Here is a 17835-nt window from a genome sequence, read left to right as displayed (position 1 = left end):
TGCATGCCAGAAGAGGGCATCAGATCTCATTACAGACGGTTGTGAGCCACCATGTGGTTGCTGGGAATTGAACTCAGGACCTTTGGAAGAGCAGGTGGCGCTCTTAACCATTGAGCCATCTCTCCAGCCCCAGATACTTTCCTCTTTACAAAGGACCACCTGCCTTTAGGTGACCCTCTGTGTCTTTGATAATACTGATCTGACCACCTTCCTCTCGGGCGGCTGTGATTAAACATGACTTCTGCACAGAGCTGGCCACATTGATCATGCATCTTACTTTTCTATTTAACACTAGAGTTGGGGCAGTGCTGACATATTGTCTGTCACTAGCCTGTATTTCCTACCTCAGTTCTAGAGTGTCTGGAGGTTCAGAAAAGCCTTTGAAATTGAGAGGATAATGAGAAGGGTAAAATCCCAGAGGGATTTTTCCTCTGTGTGAATATTCTTGAGAGAGATCTCTTGGTAAGCAATACTGCTGCTCTCCCAATGTTCCCTAAGACCTAGACTATAGCTTCTCCTCCATGTTCAACCGCTGAAGGGCTAGACATGTACAGCGGCTGCATTCACATGTTCTCAGGCCCTGCATGAACTTAAGAATTTGATAAAGGAATTTCTCTGCCTTTGTCTGGGACAGCAGTGAAAGAGTTAACTCAAGACATGGGATGAGAGGAGCTGATATGTTTACATGGAACTTTCCTGTCTAGACTGTAAACCTCCTAAGGGCAGGAACATGATGCCCAGCATGGGTGGACCCAACCGTGCTGTTGCTTTCTGTGGCTTTGGCTAATGACTTTGCATAAACAACTGGTTTAAGACCTGTGTGATTGAGATAGGCTGTCCTAGCTTAATTTAAGTAATGGAATGCCATGTACTTCATTTGACTACTTTTGTAGATGTTCCTGTTTTGGACCATTAAAATATTTTTCAGGGCTTGCTAGGGGCTGACAGATGGCTCAGCAGGAAGAGGTGCTTGTGTACAAGCCTGTTGTCCGATCTCTGGATCCTACATGGTGGCAGGAGGGAACTGATTCCCAGAAGTTGCTCTCACCCCCCATACACAGGTTTCTTTGGTAGGACTGATTTTCGCTTGCCTAGACTACCACAGCATGCTTTAAAGAACTAGTGACTTGACTGGAAGGCCTTTTCCTCTTTTCCTCTCGCTCGTTCCTCTTGCTAGGCAGGCAGGAGCCGTTTGTCTCCACGTCACACCCTCTATCATCTTTGCAGAGCACTTGTGCATCCTTAGTACTTACTGGATGGTTTCTTCCACTTAATATAACCACACTGAACATTTGACTGAAACAGCTTCCATGGAGAAGCAAGGGGGTGCGGAGGGTCTAGCTTCATAGGCATGTTTTATATGCTACTTCTCATCTTCCGGCATCCAGCCCCGCATACCACTCTCCTTAGGCCTCTGTAGCATAATCTGGAATTTGCTTCTTGGGCGTGAGCCCAGAGTGCAGGCGCTCAATGTAGCAGTTGATGAAGCAAACATGAGGTTTCAGTCATTCTAATACGTGACTTTACTTTTAATTCTTGTGTGTTTGGGGGGGGTGGTGGGGAGTGCAGTGGAGGACAGAGGCATTGGATCCCAGGAACTGGAGTTATAGGTGTTTGTGAACCTCTTGATGTGGGTGCTAAGAACTGAACTTGGATGTTCCGGAAGAGCAATATGTGCTTGTGCTGTCAGCCACTAAGCCATCCCTCTAGCCCCAAGTGCATGATTTTCTGATTATGACACGCTTTCACCATGTCATTGGGGAAAATGTGCCAGATATAATGGTCAAAAGATAACAAGCCATATGGCCTCAGCCCTATGCAGACCGACACCGGAAGCACTTGAGTAGGCGGTTTTCTTCATTCTCCCCCTTCGCCCTTCTCGCTTGTCCTCTCCCATCAAGTGCAAATGCACCTAGAAAAGACACTAAGACAGAAAGTGCAGGACCTTTGCCCCAAAGCTCCAAAACCTTAAGGAGCCACTTGAAAGCGTAGAATGCGATGTCATATTCCTGAAGAGGAGACACGCATGCAGCACACATGCGGCTCTTTCAACATTTATCTTCATATCTAATGTAATTCCAATGAAAAGTCATAGGAGTTCTATTTTGTTTGAGTGAAATGTTAATTCTTTTCAACTTGCCAATGTTTATTATTGTGAGGAATAAATGGGCAAAAGACCTCTTTTCCCCCTAAGGAAGATTAATGAAGGTGAACTTTTCATACCACTAAAACATGATAGGATTACAGTAATTATGATGGCACTCTATGGATAGAAATTTAACAGATCAATGGAATAGAAAAGTGAGCACAGATAGTGCCCTCTGTGTGGTAGAGGCGGCACTGACAACCAGCAGGGAGAGGAGGGCTTGCCAGCCAAGCCACCAGTGAGAAAGGTTTGGAAAACTAGCATGAATCAAATCCTAGCCTTGCACCCTGTACCAAAGAAAACTTCAAGTGGAGTAAATTAAAGTGGTTTTTTGTTTTGTTTTGTTTCTTTTTGGGAAAGAAAAAATTAGAAAACTTTAAAAAAATCTGGTTTTCAACTTAGTCAAAGGACTTTTTTTTTTTTTAAGTACCGTAACCTCATCTGCTATTAATAATCCTCATGTGTGTATGCGGGTAAGAAAAGTCTGTGTTTATACAGGCTCCAGTTCTGGATCTGCCCTGAATTCCTATGTAATTCCGACAGATGATTTTTATTTCTTAGGCGTTGCTCATCTGTGACTCGGGGCCTGGAGTCAGGCCATCTCTAGGGTGGCTCCTGGACCTCACCTTGTAATTCTGACACTGACATGTCTACTTCCTGGTGTCCTGTCCTCATTTGGGAACATCAACCTATGACTTGGAAAACAGCAAGGCAGGCCCAGTGACACTGTCTTCTACTCTGACTGTGGAAATCATCTATGTACATGTTCACATGTATACATATGCGTAGGCATGTTTGGGTGTATATGTCTGTGGTTTCATGTGTATGTGTGGTGGGCCAAAGAGTGCATGTGGAGGTCAGAAGTTGATGTTGGGTATTGTACTCTGTTGCTCTTCCATCTTAATTACTGAGATAGGACCACTCACTGATTGGCTAAACTGGCTGGCTAGCAAACCCAGGGCCTGACCTCCCCCTCAACCCCCAGCACTGCCCATCCAGCTTTTCACACTGGTTCTAACTGGTTCACACTGGTTTTTAACGATTTCAAACTGGCCCCCCCAAGCCCTCAAAAGTCAACTTTGCTGAAGATGTGGCTGCTTTCCCATTGGTGCATTCAGCAGTGTGTTTGCTGAGTGCTGTCTCCTGCCTCCTGTTCCCATCACTTACCTGTCTTCATAGTTAATACTTGGACTTGATTACACATCAGAAATAGCACCACACAGGGTCAGCTGTATGACCAACCCATGCAATAAGTGGAAACCTCTCAGAATTCAAGATATGTTTTCTTTGGACAATAAGGTTGAGATGTTAGGAAAGCTATTTTAAGAGAAACTATGGCTCGCTGTGGTGGCACGCACCTTTAATCCCAGCACTCGGGAGGCAGAGGCAGGCAGATCTCTGTGAGTTCGAGGCCAGCTTGGTCTACAAAGAGAGTCAAGGACAGCCAGGGCTGTTACACAGAGAAACTCTGTCTGGAAAAACCAATGTAAAAAAAGAGAGAGAGAGAGACTATGAAAAGGACAAACTCTTAGACATGCACATGACATTAAGATAATTGAATTATATTAAAGTCCATTTCACTGCTAAGTTGAGTTAGTATATTTTTATATCAGCTTGATTTGTATTTGAGTTCAACTCTCTATTGACTACAGCAAAAATTCCTGCTTGGTAAGTGCTCTGACCCGCCATGTCTGCTTAGGCACCCCTCCACAGCCAGTATACAGGAATTACGGCAAAGCCCGGTGGAGTCATTGAAGTGAGAGTCTCAGTACCGCTCAGGAAGGGATGCCAAATTAAATAAAAAGGACCCCAGCAGCTCTGCAGCTGTGTGCCAACCCACTGCTGGTACGAGGTAAATGAGGACTAGCTTCATTCCTCACTTATGACCCCAGCCAGTATTTACACACTGGCGCCTACAGACTGGCACAGTGTTTTGCAGCAAGGGAGTAAAAAGCAACACTGTTGATGATAAATGATAAACTCACAGTCTCCTAGACCTTGCCTGGCAGGGCTACTTTTAAACTCATTTTTACACGTGTGGTCCCAGGTGTATGCCTTTCCCCTTGCCCGAGATGCAGTGAAGAAGTGGGTGAGACGGGCAGCAGTTATTACTCTCCAGTGATTACTTAGCTGACTGAACACTTCTTCTGGAGTGCCAGGAAGAGGCAATCACAGGTAGCAGGAAAAAATAGCAACAAAAATTCCCAGGAGTTTCGTTAGTTTGTGTCCATTAGAAAACTCTGATCCTGTGGGCACTGAGCTATTAAATCAGGGTATCGCTTATCTCCTCACTTTACAGGACACCCCAAGATTAGCAAATTATAGCAATATACTTGTCATCTGGGCATTAATCCTGTTACTATAATAAACCTTTTTTATAAACTATGTTCCAGAGAATGTTGGTCTCTTGGAATAATAATGTTCCATGGAATATATATTTCTATAAAAGAAGCATTTATTTGTCCCATAAAGTTGGGAAACACTCAAAGTTGGGAGACTCAACCTGTTTCTTTGCCATTGGGCTACCTTAACGTGCCGCAGCCAACACGCATAGCCAGGAGGGGTGTTCCTGAAGTTTCCCTAGGATCCACAGCAGGAGGAGGAGCTCCTCTGAGGAGCAGGCACATGTGGAGAAAACACTGGATTTAACTCTAATGGGGAAAAAAATGTGGATTTTATTACATGTTTTTCCTCCTTGGTCACATTTTTACTGAACGTATTTTCTTGGGGACATCATACTACACAGTACTTTTTAAGTGATGTGGGTTTTGTGCCTGTGAGTGTGCGCGTGCTCATGCCGCAGGCTGCTGTGCTTTTCTGCGCTTGTCCCTGCTTACCATAGTCTCTGTCCCTGCTCATGATCGCGTCATCACTCTGCATTCACTGTTCGCCACCTAAAGAGCCTTCCACTTGAGCATGACAGCTCCCGTGCACCCGCTGTCTTCTGTCTGTGCTTCTCTCTTTCTCTCTCTGACTTCCCCCTCTCTCTTCCCTTCCTTCTCTGAAGTCTTTCCAGTCTAGGCTTTGGCCACAGTGAGGCATGACTGGCACTAGGAACAGCAGTTTCTCTGGGTCATTTAGTCAGCCAGAACCATTACATGGAATTGGTTTCTATTTGTACTCAGAAATGTTTTCCTTAATTCCATTCTCATAGCCACGCCTAGCCTGTGCAGGAAAAGAGCCCAAATGTAGCTTCGCACCTCTTAACAGGGATAAACCTGGGATGTGCGTGTTAGGCAATTTTATCACAGTTAAAACCCCAGAGTGTGCTTACACACCAGATGGGATAAACTATCACACACCTATGCTTTATGGTACATGCACTGTTCCCTAAAGGAACTGAGCAATAGATATATTACACACACACACACACACACACACACACACACACACACACACACGTATGAAAATAATCTATTAGGGTGACTTACTTGATATGGGTTGGGTACTCCAGCTATGGCTGTTCTTATGATAGAGACACTGGAAACCCAGGCGCTGATCAATCCAAGAAACTGGATGCCTGTCAGTCCCAGTATGGTGCTGGAGGCTGGAGGATTCTTGGAGAGTCAGTGTCCTTAGTTCACATTGGAAGCTGGCGAAGCTGTGTTCTTTCGTCAGAGGGCAGCAGCAGTGGCAGCAGCACAGGTGGCATGTACATACCAGCAAGAAGAAAAGGAGGACAGGCAAAAGCAGCACTGTGGCTCCCGTGGGCTCTTTACATCAGGGTGGCCACTCTAGGGTCTTCCCCTCACTCTGGAAATGCACTCACAGGCCCACCCGGAGGTATGTCTCTTAGCTGATGTTAATTTGGTAATCAAAATCAACTATCAGGGGGCTGGAGAGGTGGCTTAGTGGCTAAGAACACTGTCTGTTCTTCCAAAGGACTTGGGTTCAATTTCCACAACCCACATGGCAGCTCATAACTGTCTGTAACTCCAGTTCCAGGGGATCTGACACCTTCACACTAATGCACATAAAATAAAATTAATAAATGATTAAAATTCAAGCATCATAATTGCCACTTTCCATTGTTGAGACAAAACACCTACGACAAGCAACGGGAAGGAAGAAGGGTTTATTTTAGCTCACAGCTTCAGAGGTTTCAGCCCACAGTCACAGGACCCTGTGGATCTGTGGAGAGGTAGAGCCTCGTGGAACAGAGCCACTTGCTCCATGATGGCCAAGAAACAATTTTTTTTTGAGACATGGTTTCTCTGTGTAGCCCTGGCTGTCCTGGACTCACTTTGTAAACCAGGCTGGCCTCGAACTCACAGCAATCCGCCTGCCTCTGCCTCCCAAGTGCTAGGATTAAAGGCTTGTGCCACCATGCCCAGCTCAGGAAATAGATGGTAAAGAGAAGAAAGGTCCAAAGGCAAGGCACTTTTCAAAGATATGTGCAATGACCTTCCTCCAGCCACCCCTACCTCCTAATACAACCCATTTAAATACACATTCACCATTAATTAGCCTATTGGTAACGTAGGAACCTTCAGGGTCCAGTCAGCAGTAAGACCAAGCTTAGAACCAAGCCTTCAAGACACAAAGTCTTTTGAAGGGCTACTTTGTTTTCAGCCATATAGCTTGCTACTAAGGTCACAATGAATGGAAAAGATGATGCAATGAATAAGCACAGTAAATACAAGTTATATGAGGCCACTGACAGAATAACATGGAGGGCCTATGCGGGCCTGCTAAGGTGTGAGCAAGCAGCTTCACACGCCTACTGCCATAGCCAGGAGCCATTCCTGCCACCGTGTCTTCCCTGCCATGATGGATGGTACCCTCAAACCGTGAGCCAAAGTAAATCCAGTCTTACGTTGCTTCTTGTGAGGTATTTGACCACAGCAATGGAGAAAGCCAGTGCTGAGGAACAGGTTTGTTGTTGTGATAAACTTGTGGTTCTTAAGCCCATGGGAGTGTGTGTGTGTGTGTGTGTGTGTGTGCGCGCGCAGAGCTTGATAGACAAGTTTCGAGGGAATGTGGGGGACCAGAATGTACACAGCAATGCTTAACACAGCAAAAGGCTGTGCCTTGTGAGGTTTCAGAATAGAACAATGTCATTGGGCACGCATGGCAAGTGAACATAACACTGAGTCACATTACTGCCCGAGGTGTTCTGTTTGTTTAATTCTCTTTCCGTAGTCATGAGACATAAGGCAGAATCACATGAGCTCTGAATTAAGGAACGCCTATGGGATAGTATACAGATTCCTACACTGTATGTTAAAATATATACGAGAAGGGAAAGAGAGAGATCAGAGGTGGTTTCCTTTAAACTTGTCTACAAGTGACAAAAGTTAACAGCATGTCTAAGGATGGAGAGAGTAGAGAAGGAACATATTAAGCACGAAAAATGTGGGAGGTAGGGAGCTCAACTTATTTGGCTCCTGTTGTATGTATAACTCAACATGAGCAAAGAAAGCTCAATCCCACAGTCAATTTTGAGGGAAAGAAAGGAAGATACAGAAAAATGCATAAGCAACAGCTATACACGAGGAGTTCTGGAGCAAAAGACAGTAGTAGCATGTGGTGGCTTTCTTTGGCTGTGGTAGGCTTGGCTGAGAGGCTCTGGTAGGCTGGAAGTGCTCTGCTTCTTGTACATACTGGCTGGCCACACTGTTTACTTAGTAAAAGGTCAAAAGATGACCTTATTTGTGTCTTTTTTTTTTTTTTTTTTTTTTGGTTTTTCGAGACAGGGTTTCTCTGTGTAGTCTTGGCTGTCCTGGACTCACTTTGTAGACCAGGCTGGCCTCGAACTCACAGTGATCTGCCTGCCTCTGCTTCCCAAGTGCTGGGATTAAAGGATTAAAGGTGTGCACTAGCACGCCCAGCTTTATTTGTGTCTTTAAAAAAGTGAATGTTAAGTCGAGTGGTGGTGGTGCATACTTTTAATCCCAGCACTTGGGAGGCAAGGACCAGTGGATCTCTGAGTTTGAGGCCAGCCAGGGCTACACAGAGAAACCCTGTCTCAAAAAAAAAAAAAAAAAGAAAAAAAAAGAAAAGAAAAAAGAAAAAAAAAAGCAAATGTTTATGTTATAAACATGAGTGCACACACATGTTTCTAGCATGAAAAAGATTGATGGCCTATCTCTCCATATGTACACTCGCTGAGTCTTTATATTAACCTTCTGGAAAAATAGTGGGACTGTCGGATAATAATAGAAGTTCTTGGCCTATATACAAGATTTGAAATAATTAAGACCACTCAAAATGTAAAAAGTGAAACAAAAACCTCACTGCTCCCTCCCTGAAGCTGGTATAGCCTGAGCAAATTTAAGATGGGTTTTGCTCAGATTTCCACGCAGAAGCCCCACTGAGGAAACGGAACAAATGTCAGTGGCCAGAACAGGACATGGGGTTTTGTCTCATGTCACACATGGTACTAGAAAAGGGGGAGAAGATAGCTCTCAGTAGCACGAGGGACACCTGGGTGAGCCACCCAGCTGTGACAGGGGAAGGAATGACACAGTCCTGTGTGGGCTATGGTCGCTGTGTTTCCTAAGTGCTCATTTCTCACTCATAGCTAACAAGAGAAACAGAAAGGAGGGAGGAGGGAGAACTCTAGGCCACAAAATGCGGAGTCTGAAAAAGTCATAACTCAAGAGCATAAGGATTTTTCATATTTTCTTTATGTAATAAATAGCACAGCTTGATAACATAAATTAAGTAAAACTAGAGCTCAAACACAAGATGATAAAATAGCAGAATAAAACAAAATGGAGATTGCAGACATACAGAAACAAATTGAATTCAGAAATACTTTATGGAACTAATAAATAAGCTATAAATAGAAGGAAGAGAAGAGACAGCACTGAATACTGAAATATTGACATGGAGCAAAGCCTGTAAGCACAGCATATGCACAGGACAGAAGAAATCCATTAGATGCTAACTGATATGAACACTGCTTTGGTACAAACTATACTGCTGCAATAATGGGAAAAAGGGACAATGACTTAAGTAAGTTTATTTCTCATTCACAAGACAGTTCACCATGGAGAACTCAAGTCTGGCTCTGTTCTATGTCACTGCCCAAGATGCCATTCCTCCTGTTTCCTCACTTCCCGGTGAGGACATGCGTATGCTGTTCCCACATGTCAACTCAAGGGGAGTGTGAAGAGACTCTAGGGAAAGCCTTCTGAGGAGGTGACCTAGAGGGAACCCTTACATCCGACTGGCATGAATTTGGTCACAGGCCTCCTTTAGGCACAGGGAAAACTGGAAAGTGTGACCTGTAATCACATAGCCATGGACTCAGCCAAAGTTGAAGTGTCATGTTTGAAAACAGCCCCTGGGGAACAAATAGGTACCATAATATGAAAGCCAAAGATGGTTAGTATGGAAGAACATTTGGTGTCCCCCCGAAACAGAAGTCCCAGCAAATGAAAGAGAATATATTCACTGATGTAAGAAAGAAATTCTCAAAGTAAAGCAGGAACAGAATGCACTTGGAAAGAAAACTCTGAACCCCAGACAACACTGACTTAGAGCACACAGCATAAATTATTTCAGCTAAATGCCTCCACTTTAAAGATGAAGAACGCTTCACCATCCAGGAAGTAAGAGATCACCTACAAAGAGTGAAAGGTCATGCTGGCATTAGATTTCGCAATATTTACTATTAAGGACAATGTCTACACAGTTTTGAAATAAAAAATTATGGGCCCAGATGTAATTCAAGTATAAAGGCAAGTAAGTTACCCATGAACACTTGCTGGACGGAACCACTGATGGCTCAAGGGAGTCTACCAACCAAAGCAAATGCCTGCTGGTGGACATCGGATCTGCTTCCATGCACAGCAAACCCGTGTCCATAGTGTTAAAACAGAATGTGGACGCTCTAGGTCTAGACTGTAAAAATACACTGAAGTTGAGAGAGGAAAGAAAGGAGGTGAGTGTAGCAAGCACTCTGGAGCCCCATCTCCCGAGGTTAGCCTGTACTGTCCATGATAACTCTGGCTAGAAAGGTTTAGTCTTTTTCATACTTAGCTTCATTCAGCCGTACAAGATGAGTCTTCAAGCCACTGCCTGAGGGTTGGGCACCTGCTCCTGAGAATAAAGTTTCACCAGAACTCGTGTCTTGGCCCGTTCATCCACAGAGCTGATGGCTCATAACAACAGAAACAGATTTCTTATCGTTGTAGTGACTAGGAAGTTCAAAGTCAAGGCTTTTAGATTTAGTGTCTGGTAAAGATCTGCTTTCTGACTCCCGAAGCCACTTTCTCACTGTGTCTCATATGGTGGGAAGAAAGGCCACTCTCTGGGACCATTTCCATAAAGGCCCTAACCCCATACCTGAAGGCTCTGTCCTCACGACCGAGGCACCCCCAGATATCGCCCCTCTGGCACGCCCAGATATCACGCATCCCTGGAGTGTCCATTTAAATACCCAGTGTGGGAGTCACAGACATTCAGACCTCAGCACTCAGCTTCACCCCATTGTTCACGTGCTGCCAGCACTGCTTTTCAGTTATGGCAGTCAGCCTGCAGAGAGCTCACAGTCTGAATGTCTCCTCACCTGCTTCTTAAAAACAAACAGACAAAACAATGTCCCGTGAAGAGGAATTCTCCCTCCTTCAGAGGGGTCCTGGGAGAGAGGAACATTTGTTAAACTTTAAGAATTGGTCGATGCTGGGACTGGGCTCAGTTGGAAGAGCTCTTGCCTCGCCTGCACATGCTAGTTCAATTCCAAGTAACACATAAACTGGGCTTGGTGGCATATGCCTGTATCTCCAGCAAGAGGATCAGAAATTCAAGGTCATCCTTAACTGCATAGCAAGTTCAAGGCCAGCATGGGCTACGTGAGACTCCCTCTCAAATAATAATAGTAATAGTAATGATAACAACAACAATAACAATAACTTAGTTTGATAATTTAAATTCAGACCCTTTTCCTCTATTAAATTTGTGTCAAGTTATATTTAATAATGTAATATACAGACTACTATTATACATCAGTTTATCAATTGTTATAAAGATACCAAGGAAGACAGCTCTCCTATGAAAGTTGGTGTGGTTGCTTCAACTTTGTATTTCCACATCGGCGGGATCTTTATAATGAGCATATGGCATCCATCTGTACCAGAGTAATGGAATAGGATGTTTTTTCTGGTTGAAAGTTCTGAGCCATGGACTATGACAGCTGCTTTATCCTCTCTGCTTTCCTGTAGTTCCAGCGCTGGGGACTGAACCTGGGGCTTCGCACACGCTAGTCAAGCCCTCTGCCGCGGAGCTGTAGCTCTGCTGCCCGTTGTTTTATTTCAAAACATTCCCAGCTAATTTAGAAGATTTAGACAAAGTAATAAAGTTCTGAATTATATTTTTGGAAGAATAATATATAAAGGACATTGTTTTGTTTATAATACGATTATTGAATAATTATAATTAATATTATGCCGGTGTGTGGAGGTTTACATATTTTACAAACTGCAAGCATGTGCTCTTGGAACTTATACTGTAACCACAGCATAAAGGAGGCTCCAGAGGCAGTGGTCATAGCAGTTGCTAGGGACCAGCACGTTCTCAAGGCCAGCTTTGGACCTGGGATTTCTCTAAGCCCGTTTTTCCTATCACTCTACAGCCCAATCCCCCTCCAGGTTACACTTGTGCAGCCACCCAGACCTCTCCTGGTTGCAACGTCTCCATGCTTCAGCATGGTGCTCCATTGGTCACCAGTCTCCCCACCTAGAACTGCATCCTCTGCCCATCCTGTAACTCAACGCCTCTTTTAAGATGACATTTAAATATCATCCACGGTACTACATCATAACCTTGGCTGCACATCACAGTCACCCAGGGAGCCCTACAGAAACACCGAGGCCCAGGCCTGAACTAAACTGTTGTGATTTAATTGCTCAGGATCGGTGCCCAGGCAGCAGTGTTTTCAAGAGACTCCCTGAGAAGTTCCGATATAAAGTCAGAATGGAGTTGTTGCAGCATCCCGTAACACTGGCAGGCAGAGTTAACTGCTCCCACACCTATACTCCCTTAGCTCTTAGCTTTCCCATTGCTCATGAAATTTAATGATCATTGTATTAAAGTTAGTGTTACATAGTAACTGCTCAGTAAATGCTGAAGTTTGCTACATTCCCCTTCCAACCAGGCTCACACAAACATTTTTATCCTTGCCATGGGAAGAGACAGCAGATGTTTCTTATTTAGCCATGATGAGGGACTTACTTTCTGTAATCTGCAGCCCTTTCCTGTAGCTCATGCACTTGCCTACTATCACCTCTTTAACACACACACACACACACACACGCACGCACGCACGCACGCACGCACACACGCACACGCACGCACATGCACGCACACACATGCACACGTTGATTGGCACGGTATAAGGGCTGAAGAGAGCAGTGCTGTGAACCTGCTGCTGCAGGCCGGAGTCTGTTCCCTGCCCCCAGCCTCTCCTTTGTGTCATTCTTAGTGATGTATTTTATGCGGGATCTTGCTGCTTTAGCTTTCAAAAGCCAGTTGTCAGGTGTTCTTTATCAAAGGCTTTCAGAAAATCCAGATAAATTATGCTCTGGGCCCCGAAACTGCCAAACCTGTATTTCACTTCTACAGAGAGCTTGACAGTTTTGTTGAAATGGAATCTCTCTCTCTTCCTTCAATTTACTTTCTCTTCCCTGGCCTTGACACCTGCCAAGGCCACTTGAGGAGACCTTTTGATCCTGGGTCTTGTCAGTTACATATACGCCAGCTCTAGTTACAGTACAGTGGGTGGTTATCTCTGTCTCTCAGCTTAGGAGGAGACCCCAGAAGTAACTCAGGAATAGATGAGGAGAGAAGAGAGCTAAAGATAAGGAAGAGCAACCCCATTACCTCGACAAGCCTGGGATTCCATGTGATCATCCTGCAGAGTCCCCACTGCAACTGAGGCAAGGCTAGTCGTACCTGCTCTCCCAATTTCACCTCACCTGGAAGGCAACAGACAGCACTTCCTGTCTGCTTTCTCCTCTTAAAATGTACCTCTAGGGACCCTCCCCTTCTCTGAGAAGAAGGAGGGGGGATGGGGGCAGGGGTGGCAAGAGGGCGGGACTGGGAGGAGAGAGCGGAGGGGGCTGGCATCAGGTTGTAAGGTGATTAAATAAAGGGAAAAATTTAAATGCTATTTGAGGGCTGGGGAGATGGGCTAGGGTGGGGGTTAAGGGGCTCCCCTTTTCCTAGGAATAGGAGAGGGGGTGGGAGAGGGAGGTTAGGACTCGGAGGAGAGGAGGGAGGGGTCTACAACTGGGATGTTAAGTGAATAAATAAATAATTTTTTTAAAAAAGAGAGAGACCTTGCCTTGAATAAAGTAGAGAGTAATCCAGGGAGACACTCCTTATTAGCCACAGACGTGCCCAGGTATATATACATACCTTTTTTCCCTGTATGTTATTTGAGGCAATGGGGTGCCGCTCTATGGTAGTGTGGGTTCCATCCACAGCACCAAAAGAAGAACAGTTCTCATTCCTGTTCACTGAGCAGGACACTCACGTGACACTGGAGAGTCGCGTGTGTAGGGAGATGCTGCCTCTTGGTTGCCCCTCAGTGCACATCCTGGCTGAGGAACCACTTTGCTCAGCTAACAGTTTATGCGTGAGGTGATTTTCTGCCTTTTCTCTCCACACTGCCAATGGGCAAGAAGGTGTAAGGCAAACGAGGCCAACGGCCTCCTCCAGTGTCACTTTAGATGGACAAGCTACATATTCACAATGCAGCAAGTCTGACTTCCGTGCTTTGAGCTCTTCCTAAGTTAAGCAGCAAACCCTTACCTAGTTCCCCTGGAAGCTATGCAAATTAATTAATGCTTGGGAGATGCCTTGAAGTTTGAAATTGGTTTATAAACACCAGACAGTTGATTTCTTCCTGCTGAGAGGCCCAGTAATGCACAACCTCCTAGGATCAAGGTATATCCAATTAAATGTGACTTATGTGCAGTGCATATAAACTTTAACATCTAAAACTCACTAAATAGAATCAATTCCTATTTCATAACACAAGAGCATTTCTGACTCCAAGAACAGTGGTTGTCTGTGCGACTGGTGGACACATTGCACATCTATCCTTCAAGAGTCTGTTCAGTGTTCCCACTTAACCTGTTACTACTGACTGAAGTGCCTCTCTTTAAATCCGTCCAGTTTGTTTTTACCTCAAGACTCTCTTATTTATTTCCTGGGAAATCTGCCTGTGCACAACTTTGCTGTATTCAAAACCTCCCATGTCAAGATTTAGTACTTTTATATTGTAGTCATTAAAATTGAACAAAATCTTAATAGTTCCTTTATTAACTACTATACTGAATTTGCATAGTGGAAATCACCACATGTTAATTGGATTTAATTAACTATTTTAAATTACACAAAATCCTGACAGTAGCACAGGGTACTCAAAAGCAATAAAATTGGAGATGGTATTGCTACTTTATTAAAACTTAATGAAACTATTCATAATCTTATTTATTGTTCACAAGAAGAAAACTGTGTTCATTGTGAAGGCAAAAAATGTCAGCTAACAATAATTTTTTGTCACCTAGGAGAAGGTTCAGCGATTAGTAAAAGGGTCCACGATATCCAGCCTCACAGTCTTGCCATCTTCTCGTCGCACTGATCCCCATTTTATTCCCATACCCATCTTGCAAAAGGATGCCAGTAAAGGTTAGTGATGGTGCAGCCATACTGAACGTCATAAAGGGGCCTGAGTTGGAATAGCTCTGCCATTAATTTTCCAAGGTGACCTCAAACAAGGCAGGCCCTCATCTGGGCTGAGTTTCACCCTGGACTAGGTGACCACTAGAGACCCTTCCACTTCTACCTCCATTATCTCATGGGTTTAATATCAACTTAGGCACTGGTGTTACATATTAAAATGGCTATCATGTTTATGTGATATAATTAGGAATTCCTTTTTTCTAAGTAGTTTCTGATGCTCTTCTGATTGCTTTTTAATGTTATTTCAGAATACTGCTATGAAAAAGCATAAAGCCAGAAATAATATAATTAGTGCTTTTTATTTTTATTTACTATTATATATGTATATGTACATATACTCATATATATGTATATATATGTATATGAGTTTTACCTAGATATGTGTATGTTTGCACACCATAGGCATGCCTGGTGCCCTTGAGGCCAGAAGAGGGTATTGGGTCTCTTGGAACTGAATCCAAGTTCTCTGAAAGAGCAGCCAGTGCTCTTAACTGTTGAGCCATCTCTCCAGCCCCTTTAACTGTGTGGGTTTTAGTCTAAAGTCTAGTGTTGCAAGCTATTGGACTTCTAATAAAAAAGATTACATTGCCTTTACCTTGGTATCCATGGTGCCCAGGACTGTATGGGTAAAAACTGTGAATTGACTGAGTAAGTAAGCAAACTGAAGGAGTAAGTAAACGAGTGAGGATTAGCTGTCTGCTGTGGTCCTCTTAGTTTCTTCTAGGTCATTTAATTGACTGGAGTGATAAGGAATGGCTAAGCGGATCCCCTTTCCTAACTCAAATATGATGGAGTGAGGTGGTCTTGACTTACTCACCATCTCACTTCCTGTCTGTTTGGAATCGTCAGGACCCAGAGTTGGTTCCAAACCATTCTTGTGATACCTGGAGATTCAGAGTCCTCTGCCTGGGTCTCGTCTGCTGACCTCTGTCTGCTGGTGGCAGACACCCCAGAATGTAATGTCTCCGAATTTGTTAAGCTTCCCACAGCGGTAGTTATTTCTTTTCTAGTGGTGAGAAGTTCCACGACTCACACCTTCTAGTAGCGCATGTACCACTGACATCCTACGAACACTAAGTAACAATAGTAAGTTTGTATTTCTTGCTTCAGTGTCTTCCTCCTGAATGAAATTAGGCTGAGTGAATGAATTGATCCTCTGGTTTTAGCAGATGAAAATAACTACATGACAAAGGTGAATCTCAGATCAAGGCAACTAGTGCAGAGGAAAAGAAGTTACATTTTTATTTATGTATCTACTGGAGGACACGTGACCTCTCATATTTGTAATTAATCAACCAATTAGTCCTTATGTATTTAGGGAGTCATAAACCAGCCATATGTCGGGCTACTGTACAAGGTAATATTAGTGTCAGGAAAGTGCAAGTCACAGAAGCATGTGGAGTTTTCAAGTGTTTTGATGCCTTCCAGTGACACTTAAGTGCACAAGTTCAGTGTGAGGTGAAAGATGAACAATATGCACATGAAAAGGATTCCCCAGTTTTTCTTGAGTTATCTGTCAGAGTCTAAGAAGTGACGCTCCCCACAGAGTCAGTGGGCGAGAACACAAGCTTCACAGTGCGCAGACTGGACTCTAGTTTCCTCATGGGAAGGCATGCAAAGCGCTTCCACACGGGATTTGGTACGAATGGCAAACATATGTGCGAAGACAAAGCGTTTATCTGACTATTTTAAAATACAGAGCTTGCTCAGTTCTAGTGCAAGGAAAGTTGGGACCTGACTGATTTCACAGAGGATTGAAGTTACGAGAGCTGAGCACAGGAGGTGCCCGGGATGCTGGCTAACACCCGTGGCCATGCTCAGGCTTCAGGGCATGTACACGTCCTGTGGGAGCTGCAAGACTTCATATCCTCAGGCAGGTCTGGGACAGGGACCTTCAATAAGGAAAAACCATCCCACAAATGATTGTGCTGTATGTAAATGGAGATTTCCCTTGACATGACTCTTTTATAAGCAAACATTTCAGCTCTCTAGCCCCTCAGCAATCAGTCTTCTGAGCTGCTGTGGCACCAGGCGACCACGTCTAATAGCACTGTCCTGTCCTCACGGGCCTCCTGATGCAAATGGAAACAGTATCAGTCCTTCTTAGGAGTTCCAATTTCTTCAACTTAGTCCAGCTTGGTTTTAGTTTATATACTATGAATTTGTTGAAATAGAAAGTTTTTCACTCTTCTTTCTATTGTGTAAGAGCATAAGAAACTAAATCCCCACCACAAATTCCTTGCAGATGGTCCCCTCGTTTCTGGGTTTCTGACGTCAGAGTAATAGACCTGATGTAAGAAAGCTCTGACCCTAACAGCAGGCTTTAGTCACCTGTTTACTCACTTAGCGACACATCTTGCCCTTAAAAAGATTAGGTGACAGCCTTGCTGATGACAAGAAATTGTAATCAGTTGCACGAATACTAATGTGTTGCTTTAATATAGTCAGACATCCAGTCTGGTTTTCACAACTTCTGGTGATATGAGCATACCTAAAGGGAGTTCTCTCTCCTCCTCCTGTTAACAAAATATGAGTGATTAGAACACTAGGTATATGGATTCAAATACATAGATTTTTTTCTTCAAAACAAAAATATCAACTTAGAGCCAGGCGTGGTGGCGCATGCCTTTAATCTCAGCACTCGGGAGGCAGAGGCAGGCAGATTGCTGTGAGTTCGAGGCCAGCCTGGTCTACAAAGCGAGTCTAGGACAGCCAAGGCTACACAGAGAAACCCTGTCTCGAAAAACCAAAAAAAAAAAAAAATCAATTTAGTTATTAAGAATGTGTGCCTTATATCCCTGAATTTCAAAAAGCACTATAAAATCACCAGTGATTGAAAATGCCATAAGTGTAAAGAAGTTTTAGTTTGTCTTGAAATTATATTTCTACCTAAGAATGAAATTATCTTAGTGCAATTTGGTTTCATATTACTGCGACTGGAAATGACTTTTCCCTTGGGTTAGAATATTAAGCTTAAAGTGTGCTGTAGCTAT

General features: G+C 43.9%; 1 protein-coding gene across 6 annotated transcripts in view; it reads left to right on the top strand.

Annotated features, from left to right (window-relative positions):
* Positions 1-17835, top strand: part of IQCH (IQ motif containing H) — a 187065-nt gene that overhangs the window by 44224 nt on the left and 125006 nt on the right. For all 6 annotated transcript variants that reach the window (XM_084783866.1, XM_084783869.1, XM_084783865.1 and 3 more), the window contains one exon: positions 14668-14788. In XM_084783866.1, the coding sequence (XP_084639992.1) occupies positions 14668-14788 (121 nt within the window). The remainder of the gene's footprint in view (positions 1-14667; positions 14789-17835) is intronic.

This window comes from Acomys minous (assembly GCF_964271855.1).
Source record: "Acomys minous genome assembly, chromosome: 5".
NCBI lineage: Eukaryota > Metazoa > Chordata > Mammalia > Rodentia > Muridae > Acomys > Acomys minous.
The sequence above is the reverse complement of the archived record's forward strand: the minus strand, read 5'-3'. Positions and strand labels throughout refer to the sequence as shown.